This window comes from Carex rostrata, chromosome 3 (assembly GCF_964058835.1).
Source record: "Carex rostrata chromosome 3, lpCarRost1.2, whole genome shotgun sequence".
NCBI classification, from domain to species: domain Eukaryota; kingdom Viridiplantae; phylum Streptophyta; class Magnoliopsida; order Poales; family Cyperaceae; genus Carex; species Carex rostrata.
The window spans coordinates 6,035,796-6,055,193 of NC_135920.1; the positions used below are offsets into that span (position 1 = coordinate 6,035,796).

The 19,398-nt window shown below is 37.8% G+C and overlaps 1 protein-coding gene and 1 pseudogene across 2 annotated transcripts; both read right to left on the reverse strand.

The window, feature by feature from the left end:
* Window positions 1-1,114: 1,114 nt before the first annotated feature.
* Window positions 1,115-4,650, reverse strand: LOC144551124 (LRR receptor-like serine/threonine-protein kinase RPK2 pseudogene; annotated as a pseudogene). The gene has a single exon (XR_013510766.1). The product of XR_013510766.1 is annotated as an LRR receptor-like serine/threonine-protein kinase RPK2 pseudogene (transcript).
* Window positions 4,651-5,081: 431 nt separating this feature from the next.
* LOC144551814 (uncharacterized) lies at window positions 5,082-7,188 on the reverse strand. Its single transcript, XM_078299925.1, has 3 exons — window positions 6,267-7,188; window positions 5,685-6,196; window positions 5,082-5,618 (listed from the first exon to the last, which is right to left on the reverse strand). The coding sequence occupies exons 1-3, from the start codon at window positions 7,186-7,188 to the stop codon at window positions 5,082-5,084; spliced, it is 1,971 nt and encodes a 656-aa protein (XP_078156051.1).
* Window positions 7,189-19,398: the final 12,210 nt, after the last annotated feature.

The window sequence follows — 19,398 nt, forward strand, 5'->3', positions numbered from 1 at the left end:
CTGAAGCTTAAGGAACATATTTAGGAACCGAATAATTGATTAGAGAGAAGTGTAAATACTTTTGTTGCTTTGAGATTCGTGCAAAAAGGATTTGGACGGTCTAGATTTTCAAAAAAGTCGGGCTAAGTTCAAGATTTTGAAATATTAAGATGGTAACTAAAAATATTTCGGAGATATCTCATGGGCTGCAAATTACTGCAGTATTCTCAGCCAAGCCCAAATAATTTCGGAACCTATTTGGAATATAGGTGTCCGCTTTGAGATTTGTGCTAAATTAAAAATGGACGACTCATATCTCATTCAACACGTAACAGACTATACATACATTTTTATGAGCCTCCTAAAGAGAACAAATTTTGATTGAAAAAAAAAGTAATGTACACTATTTTGATTGACAAACTATACAAATATTCCTGTTCGGCACACTGGTTTTTAATGAAAATTGATGCAATTTTGGGCTAATTCTGAATTTTTTTTCCAAGCCCAGTCGGTTGGCTTATTTTCTCCTCGCTATTTTCCATCTTTTTTCCGAAGAATTCTCAACTCGAGGTGCAAAGAAAGTGACGGCCACGTGCTCTCTACCCTTTTCTTCCCGTTCTTTTCCTCTACGTGTAACCCTAACACTACAATGAAAATACCGATCTCCCAGAGATCGAGATCAGATCAAATGCTTAATTCAGTTGGCATTTGAGAGAAAAAAAATCTTTCACTGGATGCTATTACTGCGAGTATAAAGATATTACAGAACGGATATTACGGGTTTACTGTGATTGTGGCCTTGTGGGTATTAGAGTTCCCGGGTCAGCAGGGTACAGAAATCGACAGAGCTGGTTTGACTTCATGCTCATGTGCTGCTTGAAATCAATCAGGCTCTATCAATATCTTTACCCGATCAACAGGGATTAGAATTTTAGATTAAGAACCAAAAAACAAAAATTATATTCCAGCATGGTTCAGAGATTGCCCCAGATCCAAGAGAGATTCTAGGCAATAGAAGTACCACGGACAAAAGAGTGCACAATTATTCATCAATGTGCCTAGAAATAGATTTTGACTACAAAGGTACAAACCCCAAAAACAGCATATAGCTATGACATTTGAACTGAGAACGACCTTTTTTTTTTGTGGAATCAATTAATATTTTTAATTTACATCTGCAACTCCTCTTTTTTTTTAGGAGATACATCAGTAGACACCTGCAATCAAAAACTAAAATAGGAAAGAGAACAAATAAAGATTCGGACTATATTACAATGCAACCCTACACTCAATAAAAGGAAAAGAAAAAAGAAACCTAAATCAGCTACTTACATCTATTCTATTCCCCTCCTAAAATCTTTAAACCCATAAACCCCCACAAAACAAGCTTTATCAGAACTGCACTTACTATCATGTTGGTGGTTGCAACTGCTTCAACCTTTGTACTACCTGCTTCATCGTCGGCCTTATCGACAATGAATCCACGGTGCACATTACGGCCAAGTGCAATACCTCAACCATGTCATCATGTGGACCCACATCCCAGAGTCCCTCAAGAAAAAACTCCTTCGCACGACCTTGTCTCAACAACATGCATGCCCATTGGACAATATTAAACCCATTACCGTATGGTGAAAACGACGGGTCAAGTGCCTTTTTGTCTGAAATCAACTCCATTAAAACGACACCATAACTATAAACATCAGCCTTATCAGAGACGCGACATGTCATCGCATACTCAGGTGCAACATACCCAAAAGTGCCTGCCACGCCGGTGGTCGCGTGGGTTTCTGAATTGCCCAACAACCTTGCTAACCCAAAATCTGACAAACACGCATTCAATTCATTGTCCAATAAAATGTTGCTTGGTTTCACATCTCGATGCAAAATCCGAGGAACACAGCCATCATGTAAATATGCCAGTGCCCGTGCAATGTCAAGTGCAATTTTGTGTAGTATTCGCCAATCTGCGGCTCGTTTCGATCTCTCTTGAATAAAGCGTTCCAAGTTACCGCTGGGTAAATAATTGTAAATTAAAAACATTTCAGATTCACTTAAATGATACCCAATCAGAGTTACGAGGTTGGGATGTCGTAGCCTTCCCAGGGTTTTGATTTCGGCATGAAATTGTTGCAACCCATTAAATCTACCCACTGAGAGTCGCTTGATCGCGACTAATACACCTGGAGAAATCTCGGCCTTGTAAGTTGCACCGAAACCACCACTGCCGATGCAATTGCTTGCATTAAAGCTTCCCGTTGCCCGTACCACACTTTCAAAGGTGATCGGAACACCAATCTCAGAAAAAATTATGACCTCTCTCCTACCCCGCCGCCGCCTAGAAGCAGGCTCATTGCTTTTAGGTGCGCATTTGCGGGTGTATATGAATAGCACAATTAGTGCCAGTAAAACCGATACTATGGCAGTTGCAGAAGTAATGGATGCAATTTCAATTGAACTAAAGCCATTATTGCTTTGTGACATTGACGGGTTCGTGGGGGGTGAACTATTGGAGTCCGGGGGATTCCAATCCTGTCCCTGGGAGCCAGAAAAGGAGTACACACGGCAGGATTGAAGATTAGGGTTTCCGATGACAGTGCTACAACTGATTGTGGTGGCATTAGAAGGCAGTGGGCCTGATAAGTTATTAAAAGAGACATTAAAATTGGCCAGAGAAGGCAAACCCGCAAATCCATTAGGGATCTTGCCAGAAAGTTTGTTGTTGTTGAGTAGGAGGGTAGAGAGGTTATGTAAATTCACCAAGTTACCCGGGATTTGACCAGAGAGAGAGTTGGAGGAGAGGTCCAATACCTCCAGAGATTGCAATACAGATAAATCTGAAGGTATTGATCCAGTAAGGGCGTTGTGGCTCAACAACAACCGCTTCAAGTTTTGTAAATTTGAAACAGAGGATGGGATTTCACCATATATGCTATTTTTACTCAGGTCAAGAGAGATGAGGCTAACCAACTGGCCGATGCTTTCTGGTATTGTACCGTTGATTTGATTCCCGGCAAATTCAAGCACAGTCAGCGAGGTACACATGGTACCAATTTCAACTGGGATTCCACCAGAGAAAAAATTATTGCTCAGGTTCACAATTAGACCTTTGGTGTTGTTGCAATCAGCCAGAAGACCTAGCCCGAGCTGCCCTGCGAGGCTATTTCCATTGGCCAAAAAGGCATAAATTCTTTCCTTCCCCATTTTCGAACTTGCCAGTGGTAAGATTGAAATTTCACCAGTGAAATTATTTTGCCCAAAATTATGGTAACTCACAAGACCAGAACCAAAAGCAAACCGGGCAAGAGTTCTATTTGTAAAGTAGGAGTAGTAAGCCGATGCAGAATCATCATTTGGTAATTTTGGTGAAACACAAGTTCCAGAAACAAAAGTACCAATAGCCCCATAAAGCTGATTTCCACTTACATCAAATAAATCCATACATGGCACTGGTAAGTTCTTGCTTATTGTACCAGTCAATTTATTTGAACTTAAATTTAGATACTTCAAATTGGTGCAATTCACCAGCCCATTTGGTATTACTCCTGAAAATAGATTCTCGCCCAAATTGATCATCTCCAAATTATAACAATTGCCCCAATCAACTGGTAATACGCCCTCCAGGGTTGCCCTAGGTGCCCACAAAACCGTAAGTTTGGGCAACTTCACTATACTCTCAGGTATTCCTCCTTGGTAATAATTGAAATCATCAACGTCCGCATAAGATGAAGAATTGGATATCTCCATTCCACTGTACGGGTTTGAAAGGACGAGAACTGATAACTCCATGCACCCACCGAGCTCTGACGGCACAGGTCCACTGAGACTGTTTCTAGAAACATCCAAAGTTTGGAGATTTTTCAAACTACCAAGCTCAACTGGTATGATGTCATCCAGTAAATTGGAGAAGACCAGTAAAGATTTCAACTTGCCACATTTTGCCAGGTTTGGGGGTATACTACCAACAAGAAAATTCCCAGACAAATCCAAAACCTCCAGATTAGGGCAATTCAACCCGATTTCTTCTGGAATCGACCCACTTAGGTGGTTGAAACTGAGCCTCAGCTCTCTCAAGTTCGGAAGTAGTGATGCACAAACGGGCACAGACCCGTTAAAACTGTTGTTAGATAAATCTAGGGTTTCTAACTTACTGAGCTTGTTAATTTCAGTCGGGATCTCGCCGGATAAGGCATTGGAGTTAATGAAGAGAAATCTCAGCTCTGTCAGAGCTCCAATTGAAGCATCTAGGGTCCCACTGAGCCCCAAAGAGGAGAGACCAAGAGAGGTGACACGGGACTGGGGCCCGCAGGAGACGCCAGACCAGAGGCAGAGGTTCTGACCAGTCCAGTTAAAGAGGCGATTGGAGCGGTCGGATGAGATGGCGGATTTAAATCGAAGGAGAGAAGACCGGTCGTCTGAACTGGAGAGGGAGAGGAAAGAGAGAAAAAGGAAGAGGAGGTGTTTAAGGCGGCGCACCATCTGCGGTGGCCGGAGCATTAGAGCGGGTGGCTGAAGGTAGAGAGGGAAGGGAAAGTAAATAGGGGATTTGAGAGGGGGTTTTCTTCAAGGAAGCGTGCGTGGCCGTCTTCCCCTCTTACTCCGTCTTGGAGCTGACTGGGAGTGCTTTCCTTTCGGATTTTTTCGAATCCAACCTGCGAAATTTTATATTTGTGCAACGGATTTTCTTTCTTCATTTTTTTTTTTTTTTTTTGCTTTTAAGCTTGTAACAGTGATGTTTGGTTGAGAACTGAGGTTAAGGAGCTTGTAACAGTGATGTTTGGTTGAGGATTGAGATTAAAGAGGTATAAATTAGTTATTTGAAATAGGCCGGTCTAAATAGGTAAATTTTGCAAATAGCCGCTAATATTCAGAACGCAACGCAAAATTAAAACACTTAGGAAGATGATTTAGTTTAGACCATTTTAGACTAGTATTATTTTAGCCTTGCGCTTAGGTAGAACGTCTCATTTAATATTTGTTTGATGTAAAAAATGAAAGTCTAAGCTCCTCATTCACAGTCTGTATGCACAGTACAAATAACTCACACTATTATTGTTACTCCTCTTTCTCAACCTGAAAATTTAATAACAAAAATGTATGAGTTAACTATCTCGTGCATCTCGAGCAGCTCTGTTTTGTTCTTCTTGTGTATCCCGGCAAATCTGATGCACTCTCCTTCTATTATGGAGTAAATCAAGCCACATCGGAATCCTATTAACTCGCCTTCGACCCAAGGTAATATTTTTGTCATTTGGAACAAGGATTGGGCCTTCATTTTCCGGCCAATCAGACTGATTGTCATACACATGCCATTCACCCAGCCATGTGTTGATAAGTGTCTGCATATGGTAGTAGTAATGTACAAACCTTCCAGGGTCAATGCCTCGGAGACGGCACACTGCCAGAACATGAGAACACGGTATTCTGTTTAATTGCGGCTTCTGGCATGTGCATGTAACCGTGTTCTCATCCATGATTACCACCGTGTATTTATAATTCGCTTTGGTAAACCGGCCAGAAGCGTCTTTAATGTATGCATTAACTTTCTCTTGTGTGAATGTTATCTCAAACTCGTTCCAGTTGCCAAATCCACCGAGCGTCGTCATAGATTGTGACCTCCTGCACCGTTTGTTAATCAACTACGAAAAATAGAACAATTTAATAAAAATTACAAAAATAAAATAATTGGGCTGAAAATAAAATACCTCGTGCACACGACATGAGAACTGTTGACCCTGGCTTGCTTCAAATTGCGTTTTTGCCCTCCTTTGAGCAAACCATTGCTGACATTTGTAAAACGTGTCCTTAATTATTGCTGCTACCGGCAACCTACGAGAAGATCTAAAAACATTATTGAGCGACTCGGACCCGTTCGTCGTCATAATTCCCCAACGGAAACCCCCATCCAACGCCTGGAATATCTTCCATGGTTTAAGACATTCGTTCTCATCTTGATCTAGATACTTACCCACACCGTCTAACCAATTCAGAGCCCGATCACATGCATCTCCCATTGCTTGCATTCCTTGCTCATATCTCATCATCTTTCTCTTCGCCACACATATCCTGAAGTACTTGATTGCTTGTTCATTGCAATGATTCTTTTTCATATTTTCTGCTATGTGAGTAGCACAAAGACGGTGAACGCACTCATCCTCATCTTTCTCATTCCATCCCAGATCATCCTGTCGAAACACCTTTTTTATGCCCTTACCCCCTATCAGTGATGACACACACAAACCTGGAGCGAATTATATTGCGCCTCAACCATTGCATGAACCATGCACAATCTTCAAAATTCTCTGTATCTACCAATGAAAAAGCCAACGGGAAGAGCTGATTTTCTGCATCGTACCCAGTTGCAATCAACATTTTACCTTTGTACCGGCCTGGTAAGAAACAGGCATCAACAGTGATGACAGGTCTCAGGTGTTGGAAAGCCTCTATGCATGGTCCAAATGCCCAATCCGCCCTATTAAAGTACCTATAAGGTCCAGGCTCACCAGTTGGATATGAGGTAACATCAAACAATGTACCTGGATTTTTTCGCTTAATTGCCTCCAGTAAGGGGACTATAAGCGCATATGACCCCTCCCAACTACCAAATTGGCTGGCAATTGCCAACTCCCTTCCACGCCATAATTTATTGTATGCTGGTACCTGACCGTTGTACGTTTGTGCACAAGCTATTCTGACAGCAGTGATACTCAAATCTACGTCATTTCTCATGTGTGCCGAGATGCAATCGGCAACCATAGCAGCGGTCAACTGTGCATGGTCTATTCTTGTGGCATCCGCATGACAAACATGTTTTGTTGGGCGCCTAGATACTTTCCATTGTGTACCAAAACCAGTGACCTTTGCATTATTGTACCAACCACATCTGGGGTCCTTGCACTTGAACCTAATCCGTTGTTTGTCACTGTGCGTATTCTTAATCTCTTTATTACAAAGAATGTGAAACTTGTAAATTTCAGCTTTCATTTCCTCCTTTGAATCATAGGTTTGTCCCTCTGACAATTCATTCTCAAACTCTGCATGTCTACCAAATAACCCCACATTTGCTTCCTGAAAACCTGACAAGTCATTGAAAGCCGCAATCGGGTGCTCAACCCCGCGACCCATTATCCGAAACCCTTTATCAACCTTGAATTTTTTTCTCTGCCCGAGCACAGGCCTCGTATCTTCTGTGTCACTATGATCGCTCATGCAATCAGGATCAACATCCCCCCAATTTTCCTCTGCCTCTTGTATTTCCGGATCCACCGTCTCCTCGGTTTCCTTCGGATCACAAGGCTAGGCTCGGGATCGATGGGAGTGTTGACTATTAGACGGTCGGTCCCTCTGAACTGGGGCTCGACTACTCTCAGGCATGTCAATCGGCAAAGGGATTCGGGACTGACGGGAGGGCCGACTAGTAGACCGTCGGCCCTCCTGAACTGGGGCATTACTACTTTCAGGAATGTCAATCTGGAAAGGAGGTTGGGACACTGGACTTGAGGAGGTTGACGCATTAGCCCGACTAGCACTCCGGATTAACCTTGCAAGGGGGTTAGGACGCTGGACTCGGTTAATCTCCACAAAGAGTTCAATTATCTTGTATCCACCCCCAGAAAAACTAATTGTCTGGTTGTACAGTACCTGCCAGACTCGATCATTCTGAACAAGAAAAAGTTGGAACCAAGTTTGGCCTGAACTAGTGGGCATGCTAATTTTGGCCTGAATATCAAGGTCATATCGATCTTGATTCAATCCGAGGTTCTGAGAAATAGTCGATTTCAGAACCAACAAATCAGTACCCGACATTACCGGTATCACAGAAACAGGCTCGATACTGTAATAAACCCCATTAGGGCCTGTTAAAATCTCACCACCAGTGTAAACAGATACCATAACAGCCATTTGGTATGAGTATATAAGAAAACCTAAAATTAAAAATTAATTATAAATACTAATTTTTTTTTAAAAAGATAGAAAATAAAAAAACTTACGGTTCAGCTGAGAAGAAGGGTGAAAATGACGTGAAATGAATCTCACTCTTAACTCTGCTTAATAAATAAACTTGGGCAGGGTGCCCTCTGTCCCCCGAAGCGGTCACGGTGCCCGCTGGGCCTAGAGGCGGCCCGGAAATTTGCCCGCTTCCTCCACATGCGGCATGCTTCTAGCTGCCCACTTCCCCACGCAGCGGCCATGCGATTTTTATTAAAAAAAACCCGCCGAATGGCGTTTTGGTTTATTAATTTTAAGATAATGGTGTTTTTAAAAATTTCGGTATTTCGAACACTAGTTCTTCTAAGGAAGAACTTATGTCCATTCCACTGCGCCACAAACAGAAGACGAATTGGTAGAGTGAGTCTATGGTACTACGCATATTACGATTTGGCACCGTGCTACGGCTCTATATTCGAGTTTTCAAATCCTAACGGTCAATCCGAACCGTTCATCTTGTTCTCTATATTAATATGTGTTTGGAGACCAAATTTTACATTTTTTGAAATTTTTTTACTATTTTTTTAGATTTATTGAAAATCACTGTTTTTGGATGGTCCAGAATTTTCAGATCAAGTGATTTTCTAAATATCTAAAAAAATAGTAAAAAAATTTCAAAAAATATAAAATCTGGTCTCCAAACACATATTAATATGGAGAACAAGTTGAGCGGTTCGGATCGACCGTTAGGATTTGAAAACTCGAATATAGAACCATAGCACGGTAACAACCCGTGATATGCATAGTACCATAGACTCACTCCAATTTGGTATTAAATTAATAGGTGAATTGAATGTATATTAACGGGACCCGGATCTACTGAAATTCCAAAGGAAATTTCAAGGTTACTGCAATCCTCCTCTCCCTATCTCTCTCCTCTCTCTTCTTTCTCTCTCATCAAAGTAATGAGAGAGAAAGAAGAGAGAGGAGAGAGATAGGGAAAGAGGAGGATTGCAGAAACTCTGAAATTCCCTTTGAAATTTTAGCCGATCTGAATTCATATTAACGAGTTGTCTATTTCAAAATATTACGTCAAAATTTATAATTGAAATATTTACCCATCAAAATCTTATAAAATAAATTGGTTACATTCCCATAAAAGATTTTATCTTAGTTTAATTGACAAAAATGTGCTTCCCATCCCTACCTCTTAATCCTACAAACTCTTACTTGAAGAGTCCTTTTTTTCTTATTCTTTTTTTAAATGGAATATGAATATAGAGGATAATAGAAAGGGGATAGCTACATGATCGATCAGAGGGGAAATCATTGGAATCTAGAGGTTCTGTCCATCGAAAAGGTGATCATATATTAAGTGGTACCAAGCAGGTTTTTGTCAAAAAGACTTGATGATATAATTTTATAAAAATAAGTTTGGGTTACATTTCAGTATTTTTTTTGTAGATATTTTTTTGTAAAAGTTGAACATGTATATTTTTCATCAAAAAGACTTGATGATATAATTTTTTTTTCGTAAAAATTGAACATTGCATTTATATATGGTTCTGGTTTTAAGTTCCAACATATTTTGAGGTGACGGAGAGGATCTATGCATCATTAATTTCTATTCATACAACTGATACGAATGATATTTTTTTAGGTATTCTTTTATGATTCTTTGACTAATATGTACAGAGACGGGATCAAATTTAAAATTAAAGAGGTCAAACGTAAATGAGAATCGATTATATAAAATTTTTATACTAATAATGTAAATCAATTTTATACTATCAGTAACATTTTACTTCATATTATATAAAAAATAGTGTTTAAGTAAATAAAAAAAAAAAAAAAATTGATCCAAAAATGGATGTACCTCTGCGGCTCTGCCCCTAGTATTTGCACAAACACGTGTTACGAGTACTCACGCATTCAATCACATTTTTATATTTCGGCTGTTCGGCATTAGCAACAAATTGAAGGATGTTTTTTTAGTCTGTATTAGATGTCATTAATCCAATGCCATGGATTCAGAATTTCAGATAATTGTTCAACTTTGCGTCGAGCTGTTAAACGAGTAACGATGTATTTTTCATTTAGAATTAGTCTTCCTGAATTTTGTATCAACAGAAATTGCTTTGCATGACCCATTTTTACTTTATTTTCCGCTCTCTGAACACGAGTTCAATTTTATTTTTTTAATCTCAAAGATTAGTCGTGGAAGGAGAAGACATGTGGAGGTAATTTCAACTAATATCTTCCTTATTAAATTTTAATGTCAATTTATTCAAGATAAAATCTATCGTGAGCATTTGGACAATGTATTAAAACTTTAACGGGCAAATATTCCAATTTAAAGTTTCAATAGAAATATTTTAAACAGTAAAGTTTTGGTGGGTACACAGTCAATTTTAAATTTATACTGGCCTAAAAAATTCACTCTAGATAATACACAGTGTTTTCAAATTATATAATAAAATATTGTATCTCTCTTGCGTCTTCTATCTATAAAGTGTGAAAAATGACACAGTATAGTCGGTTTCATAACTCACATGACGCGATCATCTCTCGACATTTTGATTACGACACGGCATGGGATCAAAGTCACAATATAACACCACAAGTCACATTTTTTTCCACTCTTAAATTTTAAAGCATCTAATATAAATTTATTGTTTGAGATTTGACGTGTATGTCTAACATTTATTGGATTAATTAATTAATTAATTATATCATTTTTGCAACTATTGAAGTATATAGTTCATTATTTTACATAAATCAGACTACATTATAACACCTGATAAACATTTTATACATTTTCTGTAAAACAAGTACTTTTTGACATTTAAAAACTTTTTCCTCCCGAAGTAAACCAGTAGTTTGGAAAAGGTATGTTCAAGTAAGAGACACGTTTAAATTGCAGGGACCTATATGAAAAATATGGAGAACATGTTCGCGAACAAAATCTTCGGACTTTGGAGGGTAGAATCAAAAGAACGTGCACGTTTCAATTGTTTGTTGGTTGTTCTTTTATCTTTCTTTTCTGAAAAGACGTTGGTTCTTTATCTGGTTAAACATGGACCACAAAAGACCCGAAGCCTTTAATTTCAACAAGAGATGACCCCCATGAAACTAACGATTTCATGGACCCCACAGTCGATTGAAAAGGTGTGAAAGTAAAGCATATACCGGATTCATTTAAAAATCTCAGCCCTTGGTATACCGGTGCTATTGTGCCAACAATCGTAATTCGTAAACTATTCGTAAAAATTATCCGTGCAGTCGGAATTTATCTTTCTGGAGTCGAGAAAGCGTGTGATTGATGTAATAGTTCCCACCCGTTGTTTCCTAAAAATGGATTTGCTGTGTGTCAATGGATACATGCGCAGTGCATTGCTCATCTCATAACTGGATCCCACCAGGATTTCGATGATACATTTTTCTACCGTGCCCATATGTCAGTAGGTTGCCACACCATACGACTCCGGACTTCACGGAAGATCTGGATTATATTTGTTTCCCCGTGGGAAATTACGAGAACGACTTTCTTCCTTCCAGAACAGATTTCCTCCGCATGTATATACGGGTTTCATTTGCTGGTGGGGCCAAAGAGGAATACAAATTATTTATGCTCCACAGGTGGTGACTATCTCGGTCCCGTATATACATACACGTCACTCTATTATTGGAAAGTGCAATACAAAGTGTGAATTTGCTCGGCTTTAAATATTTATTTTTAGATATATATATAAAAATTCCGCTCAACTAAGATAATATATTCATTCGGTATTAAAATAACATACGGTCATAGTCAATTAATGGAGAGAGCTTATTTACAATCAATGAACTCTATTTAATTAAGGTGATAGAAAATATAGACGAGCAAAATCAGATACTTCTGGTTCTTTTGCACTTCTAAATAGAATTCTTTTTTGTATTGTTTCTTATTAGAATTTACAATATTGTTACTTTTTTGTATTGTTTATGACTCTTTGATCCTCGATTTAAACTCATAAACCAATTAGATTTCGAAAAGTTTGGTATTGAGTTATTCAACTTATGCTGGAATAAATTTCCAATCATCAGTACTTTGATAACATTGAAGATTGAAATTGTAAATTATAAAGAAATAGGATGAGATGAGAATTTAAAAGCAAAAGGCAAATAAAAATAAAAAGGGGGATCTTCTCCCATTTTTTGTTTCAATGAAATATGGACTTTTTTTCTTTTCTTTTTTTCGTGAAGAAAGATTAGAGTCGAGTCTTTATCTTTGAGATAGAGATTCATGCATTTCCGTCTAATTAAAAATTAAAAACAACATACAAAAACAGTTTTATCACGCTTAAATATTGATACTATGTTTTATTCAGATTTTGAGATGCGACCTTCTATACATAAAATATTATATTTCGCTACTAGATTAAAAACCGATTCTTAATCTTATCTCGTTTTTATTAAAAAAAATGGTTGCGGTGATGAAATTTAAAAGAGCCTATGACTTGCACGAAGAAGAAACATTGCTTCTATTTGCCAAGTCTAGATTGTCATGAGTTGCTTATTGCTTCTTGTCGACAAAGAAAGAGATTTGATGAGTCACAATCCACTAATACTTTGCAATATGCAAAAAAAATTTATATAATGTTCCTAACCTAGAAGAAAAAATAAATTGGTCCATGTTATCTGTATCCACGCGTGTTTTTGTAAAGTGCTCCAATAAAATAAAATGATGTTGAAGGGTTTGAAAAGGTTGGTGGCTCACATGCATGGATAAGACTACTTTTGTTTTGTAAGACTTGTACAATACTTTATCAGTGAGTCTATGGTACTATGCATATTACGATTTGGCACTGTGTTACGGCTCTATATTTGAGTTTTCAAATTCTAACGGTCGATCTGAACCTTTCATCTTGTTCTCCATATTAATATGTGTTTGGAGACTAAATTTTACATTTTTTGAAATTTTTTTACTATTTTTTTAGATTTATTGAAAATCACTGTTTTTGAATGGTACAGAATTTTTAGATCAAGTGATTTTCTAAATATCTAAAAAAATAGTAAACAAATTAAAAAAAATGTAAAATTTGGTCTCCAAATACATATTAATATGGAGAACAAGATGAACGGTTCGGATCGACTGTTAGAATTTGAAAACTCGAATATAGAGCCGTAGCACGGTAACAACCCGTGATATGCATAGTACCATAGACTCACTCATACTTTATCCTTATAATATATTTTCTTAAGCTATCCTTCAGAGTAAATTCTTCATTCAAGAGAAGAAAGGGAAGATCCGAGATGAGGCAACCTCTCAACAATGATTTTACACTTCAAATTGAGAGTGACAAAATTTGTTAAAAATTAACATCACACTAAGTTTTTCTTCCCTCTGAACAGTGCTCCCTCACCTCCGCTTCCTCTTTAGTTTTTCTCTTTCGGAGCAGGAGAAACTGTCGAACAATGATTCTCCCTTTTCTTTCTTTTGTGTCCCTCTGTCTGAAGCACAATCTTAGTATAAAGATTGAAGTTTGGTTTTTTAAAATTTTAATAAAAGTTCATAAAAAAATATAGTTTAAATTTTGAATTCATAATCTTTCACAAAGGACTCGTTCGGCAAGAGTGAAATAAAGAAATATAATGAAAAAGACGTTCTATTTCCAAGAGAATAATAAGTGAGTGGAAATGAAGAATTGAGAATAGTAGAATTGAGTTTGAACTTTTGTAGTCAAGCTCCTGCTTTTTACATTTTGGTCCCTCCTCTATTCCTGTACAAGCCAATTTCCTTTTCTATGGAAAAGGTGGAATAGAGAAATTAGTTTTTTTTCAAGAGATAGATCATAGATTTAGCTCGTTTACTTATGCTCTTTCACTATTTCATCATTCCACTCTTCTACCAACACGATCGAAATAGTAAAGAATTGAAGCCTATTCCAAATTTCACTTTTCCTCATTATTCCTCTATTCCAATGGTTTGCTGAACGGACTCAAAGAGAGTAGATCTGGCAACAAGCCAGGTTAAACAAAACTTGAACTCAGCATTGTCGGCAAGAGTCGAGCCGAAAGGTTTGGATCCGAAACAAAAACAGTGGCTCGGAATCAGCCTGTGCTACCTTGTTATTTTTATGGGCCAAAAGCCGAAGGCATTAGATAATGCATCAAGCACACTTCAAATAATAAACAGTAGATATACCTTCAAACTGGATCAAGTTAAGCTGAGTCGATCTCGGACTGGGTCAAAACGGGCCATTCATTTTCAGCCCCTTACCAGAAACGAACAAGCTTTTTCTAAGCCGAGTTCAAACGAGCCAATAATTACGAGTTTTTTCGGCAGCTCTAAAAGAGGATACTTTGGGTGGTTTGGACTGAAAGAAATTAATGATTTCAAGGAGGTACATTAAACCCAGATGTCGTTCTCTGTTACTAAACCAGAAGCTGATTATTATCTTTATAATATATTGCTGAAAAAAATGTATGGTAGGTATTTCCGAATTATTGTCCCGTATATTTTAATTAGAAACCGAAAAAGAAACGATTTGTTATAAATCCTCTGACACGATAATGGATGAAATAAGGAAACTTTTTACTTATAAATAAAATATTACTTTTTCTGAAAAAAGCGAAAAATAGATAAATATCATACCAATGTTTTGGTGAAAACTTCTTACACCGGATACGTATTGAATATACTTGTCAGAGTAGAAAAATAGAGCAATGCAGGGAGTTTGCAACTAAATATTGTTACGATAGCACCTATTTTTTTTTTAATAGATGGTCGAACCTTTTTTTTTTTTATCGATTTGTAATGGTGTGGAGAATCAAGATCGTCTGGTTTCAAAAGCTAAAATCACATAATTTTAGTGTGTAATATTATGTTGAGCGCGATATAAGTGTGTGCATCTTTATCAAACACATAAAAAAAAAAAAGTAAATTAAGAGGGGATATACGTAATTTCAAAGTTTTTGAGGAATATTTATGGAATTCTTCCAAACAATTGATTTAAAATGTATAGCGCAAATCTTCATGCCATTATTTAGTGTGTTAATGTTCTTATCCACCAATAGCTACAATTGAAAGATGGAAATTCAAATTTAATATAAGCTCTCCAATATATTTTTTTGACTAAATGCATCTTTTTTATGTGTAAAAGTCTACATTTAATTAAAAACATATTCATCGTACGTACCACCACTCTGATCATAAAATTAAAAAAACTGCCTTCTAGCGATATCTCTATACCACTCTGATCATAAAACGATATGTTACAATTGAAATTTAAAAAACTGCTTCTAGCGACTTTTCCCTACTCCCTAGCATAGTAACACAATTTGCGAGTTATCCGCGTCTCATTCGTTTTTTTGACGTTTTCAAACCGAATACCGAATAAAACGCAAAAAAAAACATATAATACGCGAATCACAAATTATTCGCAAATAAAACGTGAATTCTTTTTAGGTCTTATGGGTTTTTATTTTTTTGACTTTCTTGTGGTATCGAATCATTCTTGAATTATACATGAATTATTTCTGAATCACAAATTTCTTTCATATTTTAAAAATTTATAGGACGATATATGCACTAAACATTTCAATATATATGTTAAGCATAGTATACTAAAAATTAATTAAATGATTTTAATCTATATGGGATCAACATCATTGACTTACTTTTAAATAAAAATAGCGTTCATAATTTTTTTCAACTACAGATCACGACACTTACGATTTATAATCAATTAATTGCAACTTGAAATCATCAAATAGTATTTTATTTTAGGCGGTGTATAAAATATTATGCATTTATTGACAAAAAGTTAAATATCTACAAAGTCATAACTGACTGCAATAAATCATTTATAAAATACAATATATTATCCCAACAAATAATAACACAATAAATTCTCAAGTAAAATATGAAACAATTGCGGTCATTTTTATTAAAACCCTAATTTAAAAAAAAAAAAAACTGCTCCCACATTCGGGATTTTTTCCAAAACTATCCTGACTGCCCAACCTACGGATGACCCACCCTCCTAGCAGACCGCCTGGGGCAGGGGCAGTCTACTAGAAACCAGACCGCCCCCCTGCTGAGCGGTTCTCTTTCTCTCTTTTTTTTAGAGATCTTAATATTTTCATTTAAATAAAGTTTTTTTTTGTTTAGGGTGTATGCCAAAAAATAAGACATTTGATATATTTATGAGTGAGATGTCGTAATTAAGGACTTTGATTTAATATTTATTGAGTGATATATTTATAACTTTGATTTAATTTATCAGTTGGATATCACAAGTCTAAAGATAACACTAATTAAGGACTTGACATTGATTCCCAATAATTTATTTTAGGGTAATTATAATTTCTCTTACCTATCCATCCCTCATTTCATCCCCAACTAACTTTTTATTTTAACTATAACTACAACTATTATTTTTAACAACCTTTATGTTACGTTACGAAATTTTTACAATTAAATTGAAATGATTTAAAAGGAAGAACCGATAAATTGTGTTAATAAAATGGAAGTTTAAACCTTAATTAAGGTTTCCCTAAATAAGTAAGTTAATTGTGAATTGAAACCGCGTCGAAATTTCGAGATTTCGGAACCTTATGGGCTCAGTGCGGATTAGATTGACCGCAGTGCGGATCAACCTCATCCGCAGTGGCTCAGGATTTTTCTGGAATTTTGACAAAAATATGACTAAGTAGTGAGTGCGGGTGAGGGATCCGCAGTGCGGATTAGTTTAGCCGCACTCATGAATTTCTGTATTGCACTGAATTTTCCTGAAATCGGCTAAGTAGTGAGTGCGGATGAGGTTGAACCGCAGTGCGGATCAGGTTCATCCGCAGTAGGCTCGGACTTTTCCTGGATTCGGCTGACAACCGACTAAGTCTCGAGTGCGGATTAGGTAACCCGCAGTGCGGATTGGCTAATCCGCATTCAGGGTAATTTTAACCCTAAAACCCAAATTAAACCTTCTCTCTCTCTCACTTCACCATTATCCCCATTTCTAAGTTATTTTCGGTTAAGAGAGAAGGAAAAGATCCCGTGAGTTTCCGGTTCTTCCAGACTCCCGATTGTTGCGAGAAATCGAGTTTGAAACCGAGAAAGCAGCCGAGGATCTCTCAGAACCCTTCTATTTGGTATTTCTTTCTCTCCTTTTTACTTTCGAAACCTCGAATTTTCTCGATTTCTCGGATTCTCGTTTTAAACCCGAGATTTGTGCTCGAATTGCTCGAGGACTAGTTCCTCTACACTTCTTACTAGTTTGTTTGTCATTCTTTTTCCCGATTTCTTCCGATTTATGAAATCTGATTTCTAGGGTTTCGTGCCAAAATTGAAAGTTGGCCTAATCGTGATTTGATTTGCTTAACCCGACCAATTAGACTTGTAATCGGTAGGGTTGCCTCCTGATCGTGAATTTCTAGAACATTTAACGACTGATTTGAGATTTTGACCAAATTAGGGTTAACCAAACGGTAAATTGAAATGAACCGAGAACCAAAGTAGTAAAGCGGTGATTGATGGTTACCAAAGTGACATAGTATAAGGCTAGAGGGCCTAGAAGGAATTGTGTACCGTTTGGTGAGATTTTGGTAAGAAAGAAGGAACCGAAAAGAATCGATACCAAACCATGAGAACTGATTTAGGACTGTACAAGCCCTAAGTAAACGTATAGACCACTGAACCCGAATTAAACCAAGTATACGTATGATATAGGTGTAGGCTCGGTCGAGCAAGAACTTGCGAGACCATACGAGACGTCCGATCCTTAGCTTAAGCGGTACGCTCGTCAAACAGGTGCGGGATTCTTGGACTTGTTTGATACTTTATTTTCAGGAATTAAACTGTTTATTCGTTTGTCATGTTGAATGATTAATTGTTGCATACTTTGGAATTCATACTGCATATTGATTCTTGCATAAATGAGAATGATTGAATTGTTTTAGTTAAGGTTGATTTGCATGTTGGTACGGTTATTAATTGTTTAGTTCTATGAATTGTGCTTGTTGTGAATGAATCTGCCAGGCCGACCTGTTTAGGTGGCTGGATAAGGTAACGGTGACCCATCCGTTGACCTGTGTTTATGAATTTGCCAGGCCGACCTGTTTAGGTGGCTGGATAAGGTGACGCTGCTGACTTATGCGTTGACCTGTGAGAATTTGCCAGACCGACCTGTTTAGGTGGCTGGATAAGGTAACGGTGACCTATCCGTTGACCTGTGTTTATGAATTTGCCAGGCCGACCTGTTTAGGTGGCTGGATAAGGTGACGCTGCTGACTTATGCGTTGACCTGTGAGAATTTGCCAGACCGACCTGTTTAGGTGGCTGGATAAGGTGACGCTGCTGACTTATGCGTTGACCTGTTAGAATTTGCCAGACCGACCTGTTTAGGTGGCTGGATAAGGTGACACTGCTGACTTATGCGTTGACCTGTTATGATTTTGCGAGACTGACCTATATGTGTGGCTTGATAAATATATTTGTTGAGATTAAGCAAAGTTGACCTGTATAGGTAACTTTGATTTCCGTGTGTTGCATTGTGTCAAGTTGACCTGTATTGGTGACTTGTAACCGGACCTTAGGAAATGGTTAAGCCAAACAGCAATTGCAGATGGGTGTCTGATAAAGGGTCCAGCGGTTGGCCATCTGTAGGCGTCTGTAACCCTACAGATGTGGGTTTGATAACGGTTCAGCTCGAGAGAACATTTGTAATTGCTACAAGCCCAATTGAACTGAGTTAGGAATCGAGTTAAGCCAAAATATATGTTGTGTTTGAAATCCATATTGTAAATTCCGTAAACTGTGTTTCAGGTTGATTAACTGTTGTCGAGTAGTGGCATTCTGTTATTTATGTTTCTTATATAACTGTTGCATTGTTATTGTTTGGGTTTCATCTTTGAATATAGAGTTTGATTGCAAGTCCAATAATTCAAATGTGGCAAATTTTCGCACTGAGAATTTATTCTCACCCCCACCTTCCCCGTTATGTTACAGGTACTGGTGCGACGGATTCCGGAGAGGCACGAGAGTAGTAGGCCTTAGTAGCTTACCAGTATACGACCCTAGATGTGTTTTTGTTGTATAGATTTAGGGTAGGCCTCGTGGTTGGTATCCGGAGGAGATACTTATATTGTACTATTTACTGTCCAGACTGTGTACTCTGATTTTATATTAGAAACTCGTTTTGAATTGCGTGTTGTTTGGTTTAAATTGTGATTAGCCTTGTAAGCATACACGGCGTTGTATGCTTACGGCGGGGGACTGTTACTACCCGTGGCCGCGGGGTGTGACAGCTCTCTTCGGTGGTATCAGAGCTCAAGGTTTAAACCCTAACCAGACTGATAGGATACGTGAGTGGGGTACGTTATACTTGGGGTCGCACGGCTAACGACTCGTTCGTTCTATGAGATAAGTATATGCAAATCTAATGACTATTTTCTTCTTATTTAAGAACTATGGAAGGACGCCGAGGTAGGGGACGACCTAGAACTAGG